Below are 24,889 nucleotides of genomic sequence, written 5' to 3'. Positions count from 1 at the left end.
TTTCTTTCTGCTGTTTTTGTGGTGTGTGATCGCTTGTTAGGCCTTGAAGGTTGTTGTTTTGTAAGCTGCTGTTTTTGTATTTTGTATTATTCCAGGGGCAAGACGTTTTGAGTGTCCCTGCTGAAGGCTGCTGTTGAGATGAAAAGACCCTGTTGTGCCCAGGAGAAGATGGTAGACTATGGTCATCGAAACTGGACAAGAAGATGTGAATATGATGCCACCTACAGTGATTAATGTTGACCGATGATTTATTTTGTTTAGTTATTACAATTCATTTAATTTGATTTACAGTTGATCTGCATTAAAGTATGAGCATTCTATATGTGGAGTAAGAGTAGAGGGGAGAGACTACAGCTGTTATTGGATTTTATGGTGCTTTAATTCTGGTTTCACTTTTCAAAATTATCTATCTGAGACTTCAGATCTTTCCATTTTAAATCCTGACTCCTGGTCTTTAATTGGGCTTTTTGGGTTCATCTTCCTACACATCTTATAACTGAGTGCTTTTTCACTTTAGCTATTTGCTTCTAAGTTCACTTAAGCTGTGGTAAATTACCTGACAGTATTAATTTAAAGAGTTACATTCGGCACCACACAGATGAGTACCTTTTAAAAAACATGATTTATTATTTTAAAAAGTTTATATTTTAGTTGCTGTAGGTTAAAGCAGTATGTCTTTGTGTCACATAGTAACTTGCACATCTTTGGATGAGCTAAGAGATCTACAGATCTAACAATAGAGCTACTTACAACAATAAATAGTAATTTTACATATATCACTGTGTTCATTTAACTATTTCCAAACCTTGAGGAAGCCAAGCGTTATTTGTAGTTATAATCCAGAAGTATCCAGGAGATCTAGAACCAAATTATGTTCCTCAAAATAGCACACACAAATTTTTTTTTCAAAATAAGAAATTCTTGTTACTTTTTACATATTTATTTAACTTTGGTCTTATTGTGTGGAGAAAAAATCAATTTAAAAATCAATTACATCATTCAGGTTTATTTTGTATTTATAAAAGGCATGATAATGTGTAAATCCAAAAAAGAGAAAACATTAAGGTACTGGTACCTGGTACCCGGAACGGTTAACCGAGTCCTGGAGTACCTGTACATGTCGTCTGTTTAAATAGGTTGCTGATTCAGAGAGATCCCTCAGGTCCCTGACCTCTTCTGTCTGAGTCTCAGGGCATTCCTGGTGTTGAACATCTTTAGTGTGCCTTTAAAAGCCTAGAGACATGTAGAAGTTTGAAGTTCACTTACCCAGACATTTAGTGTCCACTCCACTCCAGAGGCCATTAGCCTGACACTCCCTCACGTGAGAACCTACTAATGTGTAGCCCGTGTTGCACATGAAAATGGCTGTTGCACCAAAGGTGGTCAGGGTGCCCATCTTCTTGCCATTGGGAGGTGAAGGGAGCTCCCCACAGGAGATAACTGCAAACAACACAGGAAATCCAACATGTTACAAAAAGGCAGGAAGTTTCTTAATTATTAGAACTGGCTGTTCTTGCCAACTGTGACAACTGCCTACATGTAGAGAGCAGCGTGAGGAAAGACTGGGATTGGTGCATTTTTTACATCTTGAAGGAAACAAATCCATCATTATATGGAAGCATATCAGTATCAAAATAAATGAAAATGAAATGTGTAAAATGGCAACGTATCTGTATATCTGCATTTAAATTTCCCCTCATATATGCAACGTTGAGCTCAAAATTCAAATTCAGTACTTTTTTTCATTACCATGGCTATACTCGCATGGACATTTCATTTACACAAAGATTTGGATGCTTTATGAGTACCTTTATTTAAATTAAAATGTATTTCCAGAACTGTATATTTATGTTTATTGTGATTACACAATAATGGCATCATGATAATTAAAATGTAATTTATCTTATGCATTTTCACTCTCTAGTAAATGCATTTAAATTACATTATTAAAGCACCAAGCTAGAAAGACAGCAAAATTCAGATGTAAATGGGAAACAGTGCCGCTTATGTTTGTAATTACATATTCTCACCTACTGCACTCATTCTGAACTAAAATGATTCTGAAAATGCATTCGACCTGTCAATTATCCCATCAGGGCGGAGCCAGCAGCACTCCCAGTGGATAAGGCGGCCAAACAGTTTATAGCTATTCTTACATTAACAGATGAGGTAAAGAAGAGAAATATAGCCACATGTGATGCATAATGTCTTTACACACAACCCCAAGAGAAAGCGTTTAATCGAGCGTGTGAATCTACGTGGAAGTAGATTTGAATTTAAATAAAGCTACACATAAAGCATCTATATGATCAATATGATTATATCAAATTGCAAATTAAAACTGCAGAACTCAATTTGAATTTTCATTCTGAGCACAACATTGCCAATATAAGAAGGAGATTTAAATGCAAACACACAAATACACTGCATTTTTACATATTACATGTTCATTCTGATACTGATAGGCTTTCATACCATTGTTTCTGATCTTTTGCTCTGCCACTGAATACAATTAGCACAAAGCCTGTTTGTGCCTGATAGCAATTACTTGAGCCGAGCGCAATTATATGATATTTGTGAAAAACACTTTCAGAGGACAGTGGTAAGTAAAGTTTGTTTATTTAATGTTTGTTAATAACACCTTTAGAGGGCAGCAGTGAGTAGCATTTGTTTATTTGATGTTTGTTAAGGACACCTTTAGAGGGCAACAGTGAGTACCGTTTGTTTAACTAATGTTTGTTAAGGACACCTTTAGAGGGCAGCAGTGAGTACCGTTTGTTTAACTAATGTTTGTTAAGGACACCTTTAGAGGGCAGCAGTGAGTGCCGTTTGTTTAACTAATGTTTGTAAGGACCCTTTAGAGGGCAGCAGTGAGTGCCGTTTGTTTAACTAATGTTTGTTAAGGACACCTTTAGAGGGCAGCAGTGAGTACCGTTTGTTTAACTAATGTTTGTTAAGGACACCTTTAGAGGGCAGCAGTGAGTAATGTTTGTTTATTTCATGTTAGTTAATAAAAATCTTTAGAGGGTGGCAGTGAGTATTGTTTATATATTTGAGCTTGACCTGTGTCTATGGTCAGTTTGGAGCTACTATGTATTGACAGCTAGGTAGGACGAGAATTAACAGTTACAACTGCAATTATGCAAAATGAGAAGTAATCATCAGCTAAAATCTGATTTTCATGAAAGACCAAGTTGTGTGTTTTTGTTACGAATGGCAAAGAAAAGAATTATGTTCCAAATTTATCAGGGAAGAAGTGCTAACCCTGTAAGCATATGCTCTGCAGTCGGATCACGTTCGAGCCCAGGTGAATCAGCAGCTACTGTTCATGTGAACTCCAGCTGAACTCTGCAGTGGTTAGCAGCACTCCACACCACAGCGCTCCCAATTTAAACAGTGAAACACTCACTCATATTTTTCCTCAAACATTAGAGAGGGCGATCACACATGGATCCCTCATTGGCTTGTCTGGATCAAAAAGACGTCCAAAAGCTCAGTAACGTGGAACAGCACCGGTTTTTCTGTTAAACTCATCAGAGTGGGTAAACACATTACAAAACTTAAGCTTTCTCTGATTAGAATATTTACATTCGCTCCGTGACCCCTAATTAGATAAAACACATTCCAGCTGATGGCTTAATCATCAGAGTGCTGTTTACTCAGCCTGTCTGAGAGGATGAAACAGGAGCGTGGTCAGAGAGAGCTAGCTCGGGCAGTGCAAGCCCCCATCTTACGCCTGCAAACCAAATCTGGGGGATTAGGCTTCAGAAATAAAGCGGGATCAGTACAGAAATAAAGCGGGCATGGTATAAAGAAGGGCCGGATTTCTGACATATTAACCATTCTAATAAATTAGATTCATAAATACACAATGGACGGCGCTCAGTAATTAGAAATGTGGTCTTAAAAAACGTCAAGAGCCTTACAGGCAAATTAGTCAAACAATGTGGTATTTTCTTTTTTGTCTGGCTTTCAAATGAATTTCTCAGAGTGTGGAAGGTGGTCTGTGTGTGCGCTTGTTTTTTAAAAGGGACTTAAATGTCCTGAATCTGTAGTAAAACCAGAGAAACACAGCACTATCCCTGCAATTTTAGGATCAACACAACTCCTAATGTCTTAAAGTGCCTTTTTTTTTTTTTACAAAGCTCTACATTACATTTTTACAACTGAAAGAGCAAAATCCTCTTTGGTTAAGGAGGTTAAGGTTAGGTTAAGGGTTTGGAGTCAGTCTAAATTTAGAAAATCTAAAGTTAGGATTAATTGGATCATGAGAAGCAGAACATGTGCCCAACTTCCTTCTGAGACTAAACTTTGGAGGTGTGAAAAATAGCCCTACAGACTGAAAGTAAGTCTCCAGAAAAGAATGGAAGCTGTAATAAAGGTAAAGAGTGATGGACTAAATACTGAAAAATTATATCATATTTAGCTTTTGATGCTTCTATGTAATTTTCTGTGAAATATACATTTTCTGCTTTTTTTTTCCCCCTGACAATAAAAAAATGAATCACTTGTACTTAATGGCTGTTTTGAGTGGAAATTAATAAAATGAAGAGTGATCTCTGACTTTTTCACAGTGCTATAGGTAATATGTACGTGTTACATCGAGGTATATAAAATCCTGTTAGCTGTTAGTATATAAAACAGCTGTTAACAGGGAAAGAAAGAGATTTTAGATGTGCCCAGAATCAGCTGTACTATATATATATAGTATTGTATTACTGTATTGATGTTTATTAGCATTTATTCTAATGTGAAATTAATTTTTTTACAAGCACAAACACATTATTGCCCAGATAAATGGTTTTAAACAATGTACTTAAATGCCTGAGACTTTTGCTCAGTACGGTATGCATAAAAACAAATATGTGCATGTGCGTCTGGGTCTTAGAGTGCAGGCTTACTCTTGCAGGTTGACTTCTCCTCCAGTCCTCCCCAGGTTGCATTGGCTAAGCACTTGATAGTCCTCCGGCCCTCCAGGTAGTAGCCAGGAGTGCAGCTTAGCATTATCTGCGCCCCCAGCTCGTTCAGCGAGCCTGAGATTAGACGCCACACCATGTGTTCCGAGAGCATGCTCTCAATGTTGGGGCACTGAACCGCTGTGGGACACAAAGCCAAGAAAGCATTAATGGAAAAAGCCCATGTGAAGTGAGGTAAGCAGGCCTGGGCCAGAGAAAGTAACAAAAGTGCACGCCATTCTTCAGCAGCCTGACGTTCAGTCTAGTTGGTTTTCTTTAGATTCCTTTCAAACAATGTAATTACATTCACCCATTCAGTTGCAATTTAGCTGTTAGGCAAAGTTTGAGATGTACCATCAGGGCATTCATTCTTCGGCTTTGATGCATTAAAAGAGAACTACACAAATTTTTATCTGAATTTTTGAGTAAGTTGAAAGTATATATGTACAGATGAGACAAATATGCCTTCATTTTTTATATGTACAAATATATATATATATATGTGTGTGTGTGTATGTATGTATGTATTTTTTTTATATATAATGTTGACAATGGTAAAATAGTGGTAACAATTAATTTTCAGTGGGTACTATTTTACCTTACAATGTTCTCCAAGTTCAGGTGTTTCAGCCACATCCATTGCTAACAGGTGAATAAAATCAAGCACATAGCCATGGCACAGTCATCTACATTTACAGACATTGGCAGTAGAATGGGACATTCTGCTCAGTAACTTTAAATGTGGCACTGCTACCCTTGCCACTAGCCTGTTTGTGAAATTTGCTAGATCTCCCCCGGTCAACTGTAAGTGCAATTATTGTGAAACAAACACATCCAGGAGCAACAACAGCTCAGCCACGAGGCAGTACACCACACAAACTCGCAGAGTGTGGCTGCCAAGTGCTGAAGCACACAGCGTTAGCACAAGCATTGTGCGCTGGGAGCTTCATGAAATAGGTTTCCATGGCTGAGCAGGTGCACACAAGCCTAAGATCACTATACGCAGTGTCAAGTGTCAGCTAGAGTGGTGTAAAGCATGCCGCCACTTGACTCCAGAGCAGTGGACACATGTTCTCTGGAGTGATGAATCATGCTTTACTATCTAGTAGTCTGACAGACAACGCTACCAACCGAAATGTATAATGCCAGCAGTAAAGTTTGGTGGAGGATGTATAATGGTCTGGGGCTGTTTTTCAGGGTTTAGGCTCCTTAGTTCCAGGGAAGGGTAATGTTAATGCTACAGCATACAAAGACATTTTAGAGAATTACTAATTACATGCTCCCAACTTTGTGGCAACAGGCACAAGCAAAAAGAAACACACACACACACACACACACAAACACACACACACACACACACACACACACACACACACACATATATATATATATATATATATATTAAGGCTGGATGCTGTTGTTGCGGCTACTGGTTGTATTTTGCTCCAGTTACATAACAGGCTTGCACATATTCAGTTTGATACACAGACCATAAATGCCATATTTTTCATATTTCTTCTTCATATTTTGCTCTGTTCTTGTCATAATAGGCAGAATTGCAATGTTCTGCATGCTTTTTCAAGAAAAGAATATATTAAGGTTGAAGTAGGAATTTCTGAAAGTGGAGTATAAATAAATATGTGGCCTTTCAAAAGGTTCTAGTAAGTAAAAAAAATAGTTTAGAATAAAACTTATTGACATCACATGGCTTTTCATGTGTCCTTTCATAGGAGTCTAAAGAAAACAGAAGCTGCATTTCGTTTTCCATGACCATCAATTGTAATGAACATCTCGGACACTGACCTGGGGACGCATAATATGCAGCCATTATGCTGACGGCACCACGGGCATATATTACCCCCAGACTGCTTCAGGGGCCACTGGTAATTCAGGTCAGTGCAAAGGGAGGGGGGAGGACATGCCACACCATAGCATTTGTCTCGTTTGAGTACCAAACCGTGAGAAAAAAATCAAGCCATTATCGTTCATTTGGCCAATTACCTGGCCTACACTGTTCTCAGTGGGTGGATGTGAGTCGACAGAGGGTCCTGGCTGCAATGGGCTCAATTAAAGCAGAAGACATTTGAACATGCTGTTGGTATGGAAACAGAAAAGCAGGGAGGGGCTCACGTAAGCAGCGAGGAGGGTGGGCCGCATTGCTCCAGGTGCCGTCCTCCAGGCAGATGGCGGACAGCAGGGCGGCGCTCTCCGCCTGGTAGCCCTCATCACACTGGTACTGGACCTTGCTGCCCACGGTGTACTGCAGGCCATGGAAGGAGCCGTTGGCTAGATTCTCTGGAACGCTGCAGGAGATAGCTGCCGATGGAAACACAACAGTCATTATTAGGGACGCTCCTGAGTACAAATACTTTATTTGGAGAGGCACAAACAAAGGGTTGATTTAAATATTTGTCTTATCTGTACATACATACTCGCAATTTTCATTCACTGCTGCACTGAGAATAGACCACCACACAAGTATTATCTGGTCAGCTGTGGTCCTATGATCAGAAACTGACCATTGGTGAAAAGGGTAGAGGGTGGTTGACAGACTGTGACAACAAAACAGTACAGTACTGTGCAAAAGTCACTTTATTTCCATTCAAAAAGGCCATTAGGAACAAATTATTCATTTTCAGCATCACGAAAAAGCAGAAAACAAATTTAACAGCAAGTTATCATTATAATATCAAAAGGTTCAGTAGTTTTTGTCCACACTTTGCCTTCATTACAGCTTCCACTCTTTTCAATATGCCTGCTTTCAGTTTTTCAAAGAAATCTCCATGGATATTTTCAGTCTTAAAAATTGGTTGCATTTTCTGCTTCTCACAGTCCAAGCAATCAAAATTATATTCAGTGATGATGTACAAGTAATTTGAGCACAGTTTATTTGATGGTGACAGTTCTGGCAACCTACCAACGTTTGTGTTTAAAGTATCTTTCATCATTTTCGCAACTTTAGTTTTGCAAATTTCTGCTTCTCTGTGCTCTTCCTCTTACTTCAGCAGGGAGGCATAGGGCAGGGTTTGGGTGTTACATCAGGTTACAGCTAGCCAGGAGCAGAAATAATACACACAGAAGAGCAGGAGAGTGAGTGACTCTAGGGAGAGTGAGATATGGCTGCAAGGCACCATTCTCAATCCCCACCATTCTCACAGCTCCCTTGACACATGTGCTAAAAAGAGACCACAGATATTGAAAGATAGTGAGCGATTTTAACAATATCCATATATTACAAGGTTCCTTTTTATTACTTAAAATCTGTCAGCAGAGGTTATCTTAGTTAACTACATTAATCTTAATATGAATGTCTTACTATATTTTGGTATTTATGCAATTAGTTAAAATAGCTAATGCTAATCATGCACGTTTACAGCTCCATATTCAGAGCAGTGGTCAGAAGCAGTAATGTTCAATACAGAAAAAACAGATATGTCAGATTCATGTTGATAAATCACCAAATAACTAATATTTAGATAATATTGTATTACTGCTACCTAAGATTAGCTTAGCTTAAGTTAATGTTAGTCAGCTCACTAGCTGTTAGCCATAAAGGCGTAGAACCATTTAATTTTAAGAAAAGAAAATGTAATCGTGATTATTATTCCCACCCTAAGATTATTAGGATGATCAAATTATTAATGACTATCCAAACAATGTGGGGGGAGGGGGGTGAACTACAACCCTTTTTTGCTTCAATAAATGGATACATTCAGAGACTAAAACCCAAAACCTTGCAACTGCCAACCCCAGCTGAGTGATGAGGGGACAGCGTGGTCCATAATACACACTCAGAGAGAGCGAGGCTAGTTACGCTCGCTTAGACTCTTTGTAATGGATAACTGTGGCATCGCTGGGATCGAACTTGTGATATCCCAAAGCTAGGCCCATCATTTTTGATGATTAAGCTTAAAGAATTTCAGTTTGAAAAAGTGTATTATTTGCATTTTAAGGCAAAATGGAATAAACATATTATTACTATTTTTATTACTTCATTTTACAGGAAATAGTTAAAACCCACTTCCAACATCTCATACCCATGTGGTTTAAACACACCAACGTTTGGTTTGTATCTAATCTAAATACATACTGCAGTGTCTCTGATCACATTTAGTTGTTACAAGAAATGGCAAGCAAAGTGGAGCAAGAAACACAAAGCCCAGTGCGAGCCACTTTATCTTTTCCTCTGCTTAATGGGAGTTAAATTGGGAGCATGGCTGGATCTGTAATAAAAATTAAAGACACATGCAAGCAAACAGATGTTTCCTCCGCTCAGGGAAATGCAATGGGACCAATTAAAGCGCTTTTGTGTCAGAATGGATCAAGGGCCGGTCACTGTAGAGAGGACATAAAAAAAGCACGCCCCGAGCCCTGGCCTGCCCCGAGCTGACCTCTAGACTGACTGCTTGGATTGTTCCCACCATTTAAAGAAATGATTGGCCTTAATTAGCTCACATTCTGGCTGGCTTGGCTCCGCAGATGGGGCAGAGCCAAGCCTGTTCCACTTGCTTCGAGATGAGGGAAGAATATTAATGCTGTAACCTCCAGTCCTTGGTGAGGTGTCATCTAGCTCTCCATGATTACCCGTAATGAGACTCCTCGTTTGAAATGTTGGTGGGTTTCTTTTTTAGGTGAGACATTTTTGGCAGGGGACGGCTGATTGAAACGTCCTAAAACAGTGAAGCCTCGGGCGCCATCTTAACAGCCTAAAAGCTTCGGATTAACTGTGTGATTGCATAAACCATCTTGCAGATTGCCAGCGGAGCGCTGTGGAAATCACACCAGTTGCTAACAAAAGATGACATTTTCTCACAAACATGCCAGTGCATGATTGCATGTTGATTGATGATAATAACCATCTTCAGACTCATATGGATTACAACCATGTCGGAACCAAACTAGATAATGGGAGGATCAACGCTACCATTATAACTCCTTGTAGCCAGAAAACAGCTGTGTGGGGGGAGGTGGAGGGGGGCATGCACTTCCACATGAGCCACATTTCCTCTCTCCAATCTCTCTAAACAGGTAATTGTCTCACATAAACTCCCTCAAACAAGCATGCACAGATAACAGTCCCCCAAAACAATTAGCCCTGCATAAATTTCAGCCCGCTCCCACCTTTATGCTAATGCACTGCCTTTTCTCGGCAACTTTCCTTGCTAATGAACATACAGAGAGGATTCTCTCTGTGGCGACAGTGGGAGGACGATGGGTAGGGAGCAAAGGAGCACAGACGGGGGGACGCAGTGGCACGCAGGGCGAAGGATAAAATTAGCTGTCCAATGAACAGAGTAGAGAAGCATGAACAATGAAATTAAAGGAGGTCGAGACACATCAAACACATTCGATTACGGATCTGTCTCGCCGTGACTGAACGCTCCAAAGACATTGGGACAAAGGACGTGTTCTAAAGCACTACTCATCAGAAAGATGTAATGGAATCGGCACGGTGACAGATACTGTCATACGCTATGACCAAAAGTGCCCAGACACCCCTTCTAATTAAAGGAAGTGTCTTTCAATCTAATCTGCCACACCTGTATCATACTGTCAATTACCACAAACAATAATTTTAACACATTTCACTTAGAAAAAAACAGAAAACATACTGACTCGAAATACACTTATAATAGCAATGACGATAGAATTATACAAATAAACCTTTGACACACATGACTACAAACACAAAACTACAGCCCTTACACAAATATACAAAACTACAGCCATTAAATTTGCTGCAGTTTTCTGGTATCTGTGCACAAGCCTAAGACCATCATATGCAGTACCAAGCATTGGCTGGAGTGCTGTAAAGCTCCCTGCTATTGGACTATGGACCAGTGGAATCATGTCCTTTAGAGTGATGAAGCACCATCACATGCTGTTGGGATGAACTGAAGCACCATTTGCAGGCCATCAGCTAACGTCACTACCTGACCTCACTAATGCTCTTGTGGCTGAATGAAATCAAACTCCCACAGCAATGTTCCAACATTGAGTGTAAAGCCTTCCTAGAAGAGTAGTGGCTGTTACTGTAGGAAAGGGGGATAAACTCCCTATTAATACTCTTCATTTCAGATGAAATGCTGAACAAGGCGGTGCCTGGACAATTCTGGACATACTGGCCCTTGTTCAATGTGCGTACAGTCAAATCTCATTGGATAAGGGGGACAGCTGCACTAGGGCCCATAGTGGAGGGCGAGCATGCAGCGACCAGCCCCCCCAATTTGGACTTAAAATCCGAGATGTGTAGCTGAACTAGCTGGCGAGCCAGCTTATTTAGTCCTAGCCTAAAGCGTCGTGGTTGGACTGCACAGCTTTGCAAAATGGATACGATGGGGAGAGAAGGATGAAGGTAAGGGGGAAGAAAAGGGTGTGTTCAGAATAACTAGTTCATCAAGAGAGCAACATGTCACTCTTTGACCTCCTCTACTCATCTGATCTCTCTAGCTAGCTGCTACAGCTGTAGGGCTGCTTCTCTCTGTCAAATTAATCCACCACTGACCGAAATGATCTCAGTTCCTGTTTTTCAAACTCTGCCTAACAGTTCATTAACACTGGCACATTTAGCACTCGCTTACAAAAATAGCCCAGGTTCTGCTTCCTAGCATACCCATCTTATAACTGATCGCAAATAGAACCCAACAGAATAGTCCATGCATACTATGTACATACACTTACATTTGCAGTTTTTGGTCAGGGTGATAAAAGGTATCACTGAGCTTTAAGTTCACATATCTAAGTATTTAAAACATCTCCAAAATCTCTCCTCAAGGAAGTCTAGTATTTAGTTACCATCCAATGCCTAGTTTATCTAACCAATCCTTCATTCAATTGATACAGTTGTGCTGCTGATGGAATTCATGCGATTGCTGGAGTGCACCAAGAAGTCAAGAACCAAACCTGTGTTCTTCTAACTGTATTCCTCCAACCTACATAATAAATAACTTCACTGACAAATAATATATAGAAATCCAAATAAGTAGTCTAAGAAACATGTAATATTAGATGCTAGTGGGGAGAAGGAGGGGAGGGGTGGAGTTTACCTTGACAAAGTGGTGCTGGGGCGTCCCACTGGTACAGGCCATTGGGATGGAGTCTGCAGGTGGCATTGCGCTGCCCCACTAGCCTGTAGCCTGTGTTGCAGTAGTACTGGATCCTGCTGCCGGGTCGCTCTCTCGTCCTGTTAATCACCCCACCGTTCTTGGGCGCGCTGTTGACACTGCAATAAGCCGCTGTGGAGATTGGACAAAAAATGAAAACTGTGTAAACAATTACGGCTACCATGTTTTAAACAAATACCACTTTTTAAAAATAAATACATTTATTTTTAAATATAAATAAACTGACAACTAAAAACTGCTAGCTAGGAATGTACAACATCTTACTGCCCCCTGCGGCCCCCAGTTTGAGAACCCCTGACCTACAAGCTCAGTTTGTTGTCTATGCTGTTAATTATGGAATAACTCTGCTGCATTGTTTATTTGAAAACAGTGCTCTATAATGCTCTGTAATGTTCACACGATACACACAGTCCTTCCTACAGATGGCATAACACTTCAGGAAGCATAGGGGGTGATATGGTACTGTTTACTTGAACCATAAAGGAAGAAATTACTGGTCATAAAAACTTTGAATGACGGCAATGTGACAACGGTAAAGCGGGAAGAAACTGCAGAGAGTATAAAGGTCAATTTACGCAAATAAGTATTATCATTAACATTATTTAAACCCTAATATTGACTATTACTTCTAACGTATTTTCAAATACCCAAAGCACTGTATAGCAGACACAAATAACCTGGATCACATTTAATAAGACAACAAAACACAAGACAGATACACAGCGAGCAATGCTCATACAGCCATGCTGTGGAGAATGTGGAAAATTAAGCATTGTCAAAGCAACAGAGCCAACAGTGGTATGGATATCAGAATCATCAGTGAAGGAAAAATTCCAACAAAACTCCTCAGAACAAACCTGCTGTGAGAATGACACTGGTAGTACATTAGTCAGAATTATTGGGCTGAGAGAGGTGAGAAAGGTATTAAAGGGGAATTCCACTGATTTTCAAAATTTCTGTATAATTCAGTCATTAAGATGTAAACAAAACTCATTCAGAGTGGTGTGGTTCAAAATGCTTTGTTGTAGAGAATTTTAAGGCCCCGATTTCGGGGACTATTTGCCTTACAGTACCTCTTAACAAATTAATACATTTTCAGACTAAAAGCTTACTTCCAAACTATTCTGAATATTTCAGAAATCAGAAAATATTTACGTAACCATTTCATATAAATTTCTGTGAGGGAGCCTTTAGAGGCATTAAACTCTCTAGATGTCTGGTTCCTATCACCACCACTGTGAACAATTCTGTCTTTCTCTAAAACAGAGGATTTCACACCACTCTGAATGAAATTATTTCTATATTAATGATTTATTCAGAAATATCAGTGGAACTCCTCTTTAATGGGGAGAGCGGTGATGATTTTTTAAATTCCTGAAACTGAAAATGTTGTGAACGTCAACAGGCTCTAAATGTCATCTGTTACAATATTTACCAGCGCTTCTTTTAATGTCATATCTAAAACAGCAATGTTAAGATGAGTTTTCTTAGCTCCAGTGTTAGCTTTAGCCTTAGCCCTAGTGTTAGCTCATCTGAAGGGGCAGCTACAGAATTACAAAATCCTTTATTGTGCTTTATATTGGCCTATTTTCATATTTTGTCAGTTTTCAATGTGTGTCTGTATTAAATATCCTGTGGAGCCACCTTATTTTTTAATGGAAAACATTTGCAAATACTTCTTAAGTCTTTCAAGTGCTTCTATCTGTGCTTTTATATTTTCTTTTTGCACTGCTGAACTTTTTAGTCTCTTAGCACAAGTTCTTACAGATGCTACCAGGTAGCCTCAACTGAGAGTCTGACGGACATACCAACAGTAATACAGTAATAGCAATATAGCAGTAATATCGCAAGAGTACTAATCTTCATAAATAAAATTAATAAAGTAAAAAATATATATGTAGTGAACACAAGTAACCATGAGCATCTTAGAAACCATAATAAGCAAGAAAAGGCAAAACACAATCAAAAGTACAGTAAGATGGAATACAATTAATAATACAGGTAAATAAATAATATATAAACAACAAAAATAAAAATTACTATCTGTCAAGCTTTGATTAATCAACAGATAACTACAGCTGAGCAAGGCAACTTAGTCAATATGAGCGAACTCATTTCAAAATGATACAAGCTGATTTATCTGCGTGCAAAAACAGAGGCTCTGGGGAGCTTAGAGCTAATCTCACTTTAGACAAATAAAATCAAGTGCAGCATCACACTAACTGAGCTGAAGACGTTTGCTCAGTCTTGGTAGAGAGTGTCTAGACCTCATTAAAAAAAATCCCATGCAACACAGCTTTCTAATTTAGTTTAATGAAAACCCAATGGAGTGTTTAAAGAAAGGAAAGAAAAGCCCCGCGGAAAGGGCCGAGTCTTCACTCTCAGCGCCATTTTCAAAGATAAAACGAGATGGAGGTGCATTACGGCGCTCTGCTCGACGCTCCTTCATTGTTCAAAGTGTTTACAAACTGTGCAGCTGCTCAGAGGCCTTCCCGAATGATTATTTGTCGGGCATGCTGAGCTTCCATGTGAGAGAAGTGGCTTCCTAGGGTAAAATCACACACTGCTCACTCTTTCAAAGGAGGACTGAGGAAGCAGGGAAATGCGGAAATAAACTGGAATAATAACAGGGCATGGAACTGAACAGACAGAGACATAGAGAGAGTGAGAGAGAATAATTGTTAGTGATGCACCATGATATCGAAATCATATCGGTATCAGATCACTGCATTAAAAAAATGGTATCAGACTGAAGTTCAGATCTGAGTGACAACAATTATTATCATCTGAAAAAAACACATCATTTGGTATGCTGCAGTAAATTACTTGTATTTTACTGATGTTACTGCATTTGCAACCCCATGAAAATAAATGGTAGGTTTCTCTGTAATGCAAACTCTACAGCGATGAGCGAAAATCTCCTTCCGACTGTGAAACTGTCTCTCAGTTGAGAATGAGCTAACCTCCATAGCAGCAAGTGAAAATGTCTTTGGATTGCTAAACTTTCTCTTAGCTGACAACAAGTTAGCCTCTCTAGCGGCGAGTAAAAATCTCCATCTGACTGAGAAACTTTGCCTCAGCCAACAACGAGCTAACCTGCATAGCAGCAACTGAAAATCTCCTTCAGATTGAGAAACTTTCTTTCAGCTGACAACGAGCTAACCTCTATAGCAGCAAGTGAAAATGTCTTCGGACTGCAAAACTTTCCCTTAGCTGACAACAAGCTAGCCTCTCTACATTCTCAGAAAAAACGTATGAAACTGTCACTGGGGCAGTACCACTCTTGTCACTGGGGTGGGACCCTCAAGGGTACATCTCAGTACCTTTAGTCAGGGAACATAACTGAACCATAATCCACTGAAATGATATTTTCTAAGCTGTACCGACTCCACACACCCCGTCTCGTCTCCAGGCTTTTTATTTTATAGTTCTGTTTTAAAACATCAGGTCATGAAAAGGTACCAGTACGTAGTTTTCACCTGGAAAATCATATTTAAGGTACACAATTGGACCCTAAAACCACGGTTTAAAAACCTACCTGTATAGTACCTTTATTTCTAAAAGCGTAGTGGCCAGTGAAAATCTACTTCTGACTGAGAAAATTTTCTCTTAGCCGACAACAAGCTAATCTAAGTAGCGAAGGAACATGTCCTTCCATCTGAGAAACTTTTTCTCATCTGGCAACAAGCTAACTCTGTAGTGGCGAGTGAAGATTTCCTTCGGACTGAGAAACTTTTTCTCATCTGGCAACATGCCAATTTAAGTAGCATCAAGCAAACACGTCTTTGTGACCGAGAAACTTTCCCTTAGCCGACAACCAGCTAACCTGCATAGCAGCAACCGAAAATCTCTTTCGGATTGAGAAACTTTCTCTCAGTTGACAATGAGCTAACCTCCATAGCAGCGAATGACTATTATTGTTTTTATTATGTCCCAGTGTCTATATTTTATCAATATTTGTGTATCACTATCAGTAGATATGTACGTGAAAAACAACTGCGCCTAAAAATTTCCATATCGGTCCCTCATGAATGTGTCTTTATGTGTGTGCATGTGACAAACTGACAGAAGAGATGGAAGGGAGAGAGATGGAGAATAATCATAGCCACAGGGCTGTTGTCCACAATATATCAAGTTTGGCCATTGGTGGAAATGTAGGTTCGATGCATGGGATGCGGCAGCTATTCATTGAAATTCATTACGGAATCTTTGACCTCCATTATGTCAGGCCCATGCAACGGCTCCCTGAAGGTACGAAACGTCTGGTCCTAGTCTAATGAGGGCTAACTTAGAAAAAGCTGACTTCCTCTCCCTCTTTGACCCAAATTGGATCCAAAGCAAGAGCCTTGGAGGCCAGAAGCTTAGGAAGTAATCCACCCTGACACTAAAGGCAGAAAAACAGAATATGTTGTCCACTGCTGGTATCTCACATTCCCTGGCTGCCCAATACCAGACTGTTGTGTTGTGCAACAAACAGCAAACACTAACGACGGGGAGCGTCTCTGCAATATATCAAAGCTGCGAGACGTATCTGCTTCCGAACGGCTTTCAAAATATGAAATCATGCGGCTATGCTGTAGTTATAATACAGACACGAAGCACAAACCTGTGTAGCGGATTTTAAACCCCCTCTTGTTGGTGGCATGGTCAGTCGACCATCTGAGATAAAGCTGGTTGGTCTTGCTCGTGAAATTCAACTGCGTCGAGTGGTTTCCGCTAAGTGCCACCAGCAAGGGGCTCTGGCCAGATGGTCCTGAGAAACAAAACAAGACAACCACAACAAAACAGAGCTGAATATCTTAGGCAAGACCTACTTTCAGTGAGACAGAATGAAAGTTCAAGGGGGCGCTGAAGCAAAAGGTCATGAGAAATGTTTACTTTGGGTGCACAATATATCAGCGGCTGATACATTATTCCCCACTAATGAGGAAATTCTGTTATTACTATAATATTGGAATTGAATACTGTCATACTATGACCTAAACCAAATCAACAAGTCTATACAACCTTAATAAAGACCTGGATGTGGTTTAAGCAGGTGTTCGGTGCTGTATTTTTAAAGAAACAATTTGGGCTATTTGAGTGACTGTTGAGTTCTAGTGTGCAACGTTAGCCTTGTAGCCCCAGTTCCAAACTAAAGAAGCAAAATTTAGACAGCAAAACATGTCTTGGTTGATCAACTACATCTGGGAGAGATTGAGAATTGAGCAAATTAGATTTTTTGCCAAACCATTCCTTTAGCCTAACATTCAACATTGTTGTGTGTGATTTAAATATGTAAACAATAACTGAAAAATGTCTAATTTAGCTGTTTCACAGCTTTGTAACATTAATTAATTATCCATCTTAATACTTTTAACCTGGCTTAATACCTCTGGAACAGAATTAGGCTTACATGGGGTGGGTAATGTCATTATAAATAGTATTTCTCAGTGATTTAGTTCTATCAGAATTAGCTGTGTCAGTCATTTTTCTCCCACGTCGGTAAAGATTCTAAGGCTCCTAGCCACTACAAAATGAACTGTAGAAATATTTGCAGGTCCTGTGCAGATTGACATATACACTGCAAAAAATGATAGCAAACAAAAACATCTTAAATCTAGTCAGGATATCTATTAATTCTCATTCTGACATTGTTAGAATATTCTCAGATTATTGAATTTCTGGGCACATATTTTTAAACACTTTTTTAACGAATTGTAAACAATTTTTATCTAACTAAAGCACCTTATTTCTCGAAACAAACACATTTTCTGCATTATTTCTTGTAACAAGTAAAATGCTACTGCTGACAATGGAATAAGATTACTTTCACAAGTAATACTGTACAGCAACAAGTTGAATAACCTTATAATATTCTTACAACAATCTCATAGACTTGAGATGTTTTTTTTTCTTTTTGCAGTGTAAATATTCCATCAAATCCAGTGGAAAAGAAGTTTTAATGTTATAGAAGTAAGGAGCTCCAAGAAGCTTTTTATCACTGCTGGAACTAAACTTTGTATGTCCAAAGTGGTAACTTTACTGGAGAAAGAAAAATATTCTTAACTTACAATGGAAGATAACGCAATGAGATATTTGTCCAAGTAATTTTGAACCATTTCACTTGGTCCATTTATGAAATTTTAACACAGTGCAAATGGCAACTGGAGATAGCAAATTATGCAAAAAAGTGAAGTAAACAGTTGGAGATTTTGCATGACAGCGATGATTCTCTAGTTCTCTGTGCCCCAAATCAAGCCAATATGTATTCTCCTGTCTCAAATTGACTTGGAATGTTAAAACATGTACAATGACAGAACAAAGTTTGATTTTATGCTGTGCTATTGACTGCAAACTCCCAAGCTAACAGTAACGCTAACGACACACTGCATTCACTTCATACAACTAGGTAAATGGTTACGATAAATGTAATTACAATTAAATTAAATGTTTGGACATGATTTCTTCTTGTGCACAGCTGTGTATTGCGTTTTTTGGTATAACGCCAATGCATGAATTGATTTTTCTCATCCCGTGGTCATAAACATACAGATTGTCCTACAGTAAAATGACATACACCACCTCCGTGTGTACATTAAACCCATCTGAACAGTATCTAATGTTCACTGTACATATATATGGGTTATAGTATTAATTTAAAATGTCAAAAACTAGTGTTGCTATTGTTACTAATATGGTATTGGCCAAATTAAGGTATTAATTATTGGTTATCGTATCAGCCCAGAACCAGCACGTCCCTAATGTTTACCGTCAAAGATCTCTAGCTCGTCAAACTGCTTCTCGCTCTGGAATATCTCCACGTAAATGGAAATGGTGAATGAGGGCAGCACTTTGATGATCCAGGAGCAGGTCTGGGAGTTGGGGTAATTTTTGGGAAAGCCCGGGCTCAGAATCACCCCAGAAGACATCGAACGCTCCTCATTCGCAGGACACTGAGCTGTCAGGACAAGAGCAGGGAGACCATTATAGGGATTTGAAAAGAATTGCTGTGATCAGACTAACTCAAAGAACAATGAACAATGTGATCGGCTGCTCTAAGCCGAGCCTCTTGAGTGAGGTTTGAAACTTTGGTTGAACATGTTTAACACACTTGTTTCTCCTGGTTTCACCTGAGGAATGAGTCCTGAGTTGATAAGACAAAAAAGTCCTTTTCTTGTTTTGTTTTTTTTTCCCATTAATGTGCCTTGTGGGCATGAGGGAGATGGAAACAAACTGAGAGAAAGCTTGTTTCCTTGTGGCACTGTAGAACAACTGCAGACACATCAAACTGTTTAGATTTACTACTGAAACCTCTGGAGAACACATTAGCAGCTTTGTGCACTTGGAGGGGCTTTATATGCTGCATTACTCTTATGATATGGGCCCAAAAGGCATTAAATGCTTTTAAGTAGCTTTGACTGCAGACATAATAACTCGATGCCAAGACATTTTGAAGAGCTTTCAAACATACAGTCTACGATACCTGTTACATTTAGGTTACAAAAAAAAAAACACAAAGGAAGATCCTCAGTCTAAGAACAGCAACTAACATGTTTTCCCGACTGCATACAAGCTGCATGAACATGTGTAAAGTTTCAAGAAACTAGTGTAGAACCGGCTACTGTTCTGTGGTTTGCTTAGAAAGACATAATACATTCCAGCACCATGGACAGCGGCTTCTGTTCTTCACTATAGGACAGCCAGAAAGACATAGGGCATTCCAGAACCATGGACAGCAGCTTCTGATTCACTCTATGGGCCAGATTTACTAAGAAGTGTGTAAAACCTGCAGCGCTCAAGCTAGTTTGCAAGTGATTTACTGTGGTAATGTCATGTAAAGGACGTCACCTGCAAACTGGCCAATTTGAAATTAGGGTGACCATTTGTTCTGTATTTCACAGGACTGTCCCAAAAATGTCTGTCCTATATTTTGCACAACCAAAACAATGACTTGCATTTCAACAGTTACAGGAAGAAACCTTTAAACATTTACTTTATATTATTTTGGTGATTTTTTTGTGGATTTGTTTGCATTTTCTACCTTTAAAGGGCCTACATCCTCCACTTTTCTTGCGTTTTATTTTCTTCCACGATTTCCATTTACACACTTGTGTAGGTTTATGTACCAACAACACTCAGTGCCAAACTGCTATAGCCTGAATAAGTGACTATGTGTAAATGATTTGAAAGTTCATGACATCACAGAAACAGTGAATTTATAATGGGCTAATTAAACCGTTTAATTTCCATGTATGGGCAGTATGGACTTTGGAATTAATGGTTTTGAAACTTTAACAACAGAGATAATCCTAAGAATTAAGTAGAATTATCCACTGTAAAGAAAGAGACAAAAAGACACGATTGTGTTTAATAAGAAATTTGTCTTCTGTCATGCCTTCAGTAGAGCGGCCATTATCAAAGTAACTGAACCTCCCTCTCTTTAGCTTAAAAAACAGCTCCAGCTGGTTACTGGTCTCCTCCCCTATTTTGTCAGGTCACCAGTGCCACCCCCTAAAATGCACATTCATGAAGTGAGGTGCACTAAAACCTGCAGCTGTGAAAACAAATCAGCTGAGAGTGCTTTTGCATGTGCAAACTGCATTAGTGTCACCGTAACCATTTAGTAAATCCGGCCAGAAGTTTGGAGAAACCTGCACATCCAGTATTTCATCTGAAATCAAGGGTATTAATAGAGTTTGTGCCCCTTTGCCTCTACTTTTCTGGGATGGCTGTACACCAGATGGTGAAACATTGTGTTCAGGTGTTTCAATCAAATCCATTACTAACAGGTGTACAAAATCAAGCATATAGCCATGCAATCTCCATAGACAAACACTGGCAGTAGAACGGGCTGTACTGAAGAGCTCAATGACTTTAAACGTGACACTTTCATAGGATGCCACCTTTGCCACAACTCAGTTTGTGAAATGTCTGCCCTGCTAGATCTGCCCTAGTCAACTGTAAGTACTATTATTGTGAAATGGAAGTGTCTAGGAACAATAACAGCTCAGCTGCAAAGCAGTAGACCATGCAAATTCACAGAGTAAAGATACCAAGTGCTGAAGTGCATAGAGTGACAAATGGCCCATCCTCTCCTGCAACACTCACAACAGAATTATGAACTGCCTCTGGAAGCAACATCAGCACAAGAACTGTACATCAGGAGCTTCATGAAATGGGTTTCCATTGCCAAGCAGCTACATACAAGCCTAAGATTACTAGGCGCAATGCCAAGCGTTGGCTGGAGCGGTGTAAAGCACGCCGCCACTGGTCTCTAGAGCAGTGGAAACGTGTTCTATGAATCGCGCTTCATGGTCTAGCAGTCTAATGAATGAATCCGGGTTTGGCAGATAACAGGATAACATCACCTACTGGAATGCATAGTGCCAACAGTGAGGTTTGGTGGAGGACGAATAATGGGCTGGGGCTGTTTTTCAGGGTTTAGGCACATTGGTTCCAGTGAAGGGTGATGTCAAATCTACAGCATAGAAACATATTTAAGACAATTCCAACTTTGTGGCAACAGTTTGGGGGCGACCCTTTCATGTTCCAGTATGACTGTGCCTCTCTGCAAAAACCAAGGTCCATGAAGACATGGTTTGAAACTTAGTGGCCTGCCCAGAGCCCTGACCTCAACCCCACTGAACACCACTGAGATGAACTGAACATTGACTGTGAGCCAGGCCTTTTCATCAAACAACAGTGTTTGACCTCACAAATGCTCTTTTAAATAAATGGGCACAAATTCCCACAGACACACTGCAAAATCTTGTGGAAAGCTTCCCAGAAGAGTGGGGTCTGTTATAGCTGTGTGTGTGGGGGGGCATTCCACACTAACATCCATGGATTTGGAATGGAATGTCCAACAAGCTCATATAGGTGTGATGGACAGGTCAGGTGTCCACATGCTTTTGGCCATGCAGTGTATGGTGTAGCTCAGCTAAAATGAATAATCACTCCAATAGCTGAAAGCTCTCCAGTTAGCTTGGCTCTCTTGCACTATTTCTGGCTGGTTGTTTTTATCAGTTCCTTCCTTTGCTCTTGCATTGTATCCCCTATCTATGAATAAAGTCTTGAGCAAAGCTCTGCACAAGCACTCTAGCCACCACTCAATGATAAATAGATGATCTCTGACCCTTTTCTGTCCTCCTCCATGTTGCCTTTTCTCCCTTTTTTTCTACTTGTAAGGTAATCACCTCAGCAGGTATCTCTGAAGGCTGTGTTTTTAAACCTGACTTTGAACCTCATGTTATCATTTACCTTCGCACACCGGGGGAGGGCCCTCGAACTGCAGGTGGGAGTTAAGCTTGCAGGTGAGCTCGTCGTTGCCGACCAAGGTGAACCCAGGAAAGCAGTGATATCTCACAACATCACCTGCAGGGTGAAACAGAGTTACACTTGCAAAACCTTCAGCTATATTACACCAAATTATAAGATTCCTCTGAAGATCATGTACAATTAGCAAATGCAGATTTGTTGTTACTACATTTTTAACAGTTTTAACATCACTCCACTGGCTGCCTCTTTCCTTGAGAATCTCTCCAAGCTGTGTCTTAAGATTATCCAGTGCTAGCCTTCTGCACATTTTGATATGAAGCTTGAAGGCGGTGGTGAAACAGCCTTTTGTTTTTATACCAAATCCAGTCTGAAACTCACTACTTATAAATATGTTTTTCCCTCTATCACTGATGTAAAAAAACAACTAAAAACACATAGTACTGTGCAAGGGTCAGAGACTACACCTTCATTTATTTAATTTCCAGTCAAAATCGACATTAAGTACAAGCTATTCATTTTTCAAAACCAGAAAACATATATTTAACAGAAAACTAAATGCTAAATATATCAACTTTTTCAGTTTTAGCCCCTTAAAATTCCAGGCTTATTTACATACTAAGACTTATTATTCAGTAACTACAGGGACTTCATTGCAAACTGGTTGAGCTATTCTTAGGTTGCAGAAGTGCGTAATAAAACTTTGGGCCTGCAGGTGGACCCTGGACATGTAAGGGGTTAATAAACTCTTTGCCTTGCTTACAGTTTCTGCTCTTTTCAGAATACCTATTTTCAGGTTTTCAAAAGAAATCCGCAGGAATATTTTTCCCACATCTCACATTCAAAGTTCAGTCTTAAAAGTTAGTTACATTTTCTGCTTCTCTCGATCAAAGTAATCCCAAACACATTCAGTGATGTTGAGATCTGGGACCTGTCCAGTTTTTCTTTTTTGTCTTATTTCTTTTGTCAGTGAGGGCTTCCTGACAGCTACACATCCTTTCAGACACACAGCGCTGAGTTGTCTTCTCACAGTGGAGGTAAGATGAAAGGAAGCTCTCAAAGATGAAAGCCTTAAGTGCTGTTTATCTGACAGGCAGTTTTGGTGTCTACCAGGTCTTGCACGGTTTGGAAATTCTTATGTTTTCGTTTATGTTTACACAGCTATTGAGGCTGTGTGATCTGTTAAATCTATGTTTCCTGCTGAAAAATGAGCAACTTAATGGCTGTATGAAGTGAAAAGTGAAAAATGGGTGGTCTCTGACTTTTGCATAGTACTGTATTTCTTTATTTTCACATTTACTTACCTTTAGTAGTACTACCTGTTTTTTCTTTATTTCTTTTAATTGTTTTTCTTGTATTATAACTGTTATTAGTATGTAAAAGGTTTCATTTTACAACACATTATAGACCACTTTTAGTTACAGATATAAAAATGTATTTTCCATTATACACCAGTTATTTTGTTCAAAAACTCGTCATATCTAAAATTGTTATAAATGGATATACAACATTTTAAATTCATCATACTACTATTAAATGTAGATTAAAGAAACATGCATTCACTGGTCTGTCACTATACCGTGTGACCTTGATAACTGAAAATCAACAGCACCTGAATCCTGGTGCAAAATTAAACCTCCACTGCAGTGTCATGGCAGTCATCGGAAAGAGTGTTACGAGGCTTTTCATCCTCTGACATGCGCTACATATTTAATAATTTCCTGTCAGTCTGAAACCCCATCTTCCCTGAGAGGAAGACCCCAAGTGTAACTTCTCTGTCTCACATTTTCTCACATCTTCCCTTTTATTATTATTATTATTTTATTTATTTATTTATTTATTTTTTTACATTTTTGTGAAAATGAGTGATTCAGCTAAACACATATTCGAGTTTTTATGGCCTTAGCAGTGTCACACATACCTATTTCATAGTCTTCATCTTCAAATAGTATTTCTGATTCCTCCACAGTGGGGGGAGGGGGGCATTTCTTGAGACGATAAGCTGAAAAACACAGAAATGTACTGAAGTTATATGCCTTATCTCAGATGCTATACACAGCCACAGGCAAAGGTCTAAAATCCCCCAGTCAAATTACATGTTGTGGTGATTTTCAAAGTGATAAGTAAACACATCTTCTGCAGGGAACAAACTTATATATGGCATTTTTCTGCAAATGTTAGTGCATTTTTCTACTTATTTTCTTGAGTTTATGGCACAGTCAAAATTTTCTGTTTTAATTTTTCCAATATGTTAAATTCAGTAAATAAACAATACTTTGCATTATAATATAGATAAAAGTATTGTCTGTAGAGGATGTGTACTTAATTTTAAATCAACAAAACCTATCATTTGACTTGGGGTGCCCAAACTTTTGCCTACAGCTCTATAACATCTTTATCATATTAATGACATAGTCATACAGTATGAAAACAAAATGCGCTGCATGTTTCCAAAAGTGTTCTCACAGACTACAGTTACAGGTCACACTGTATCTAAACAAATGTATAATGCTAATGTTTGCCTCATACTGACTCACAAATTTGAGGTTAAAA

General features: G+C 39.2%; 1 protein-coding gene across 1 annotated transcript in view; it reads right to left on the bottom strand.

Moving 5' to 3' along the window:
• LOC118810153 (CUB and sushi domain-containing protein 1-like) overlaps positions 1 to 24,889 on the bottom strand; it is a 597,007-nt gene that overhangs the window by 34,245 nt on the left and 537,873 nt on the right. The window contains 8 exon segments of the mRNA XM_036573713.1: positions 1,267 to 1,440; positions 4,902 to 5,096; positions 7,086 to 7,271; positions 12,002 to 12,190; positions 16,686 to 16,832; positions 18,831 to 19,019; positions 22,322 to 22,435; positions 24,258 to 24,338. Of these exon segments, the coding sequence (XP_036429606.1) occupies positions 1,267 to 1,440; positions 4,902 to 5,096; positions 7,086 to 7,271; positions 12,002 to 12,190; positions 16,686 to 16,832; positions 18,831 to 19,019; positions 22,322 to 22,435; positions 24,258 to 24,338 (1,275 nt within the window).

This window comes from Colossoma macropomum, unplaced genomic scaffold, assembly GCF_904425465.1.
Source record: "Colossoma macropomum unplaced genomic scaffold, Colossoma_macropomum, whole genome shotgun sequence".
Classification (NCBI taxonomy): domain Eukaryota; kingdom Metazoa; phylum Chordata; class Actinopteri; order Characiformes; family Serrasalmidae; genus Colossoma; species Colossoma macropomum.
The sequence above is the reverse complement of the archived record's forward strand: the minus strand, read 5'-3'. Positions and strand labels throughout refer to the sequence as shown.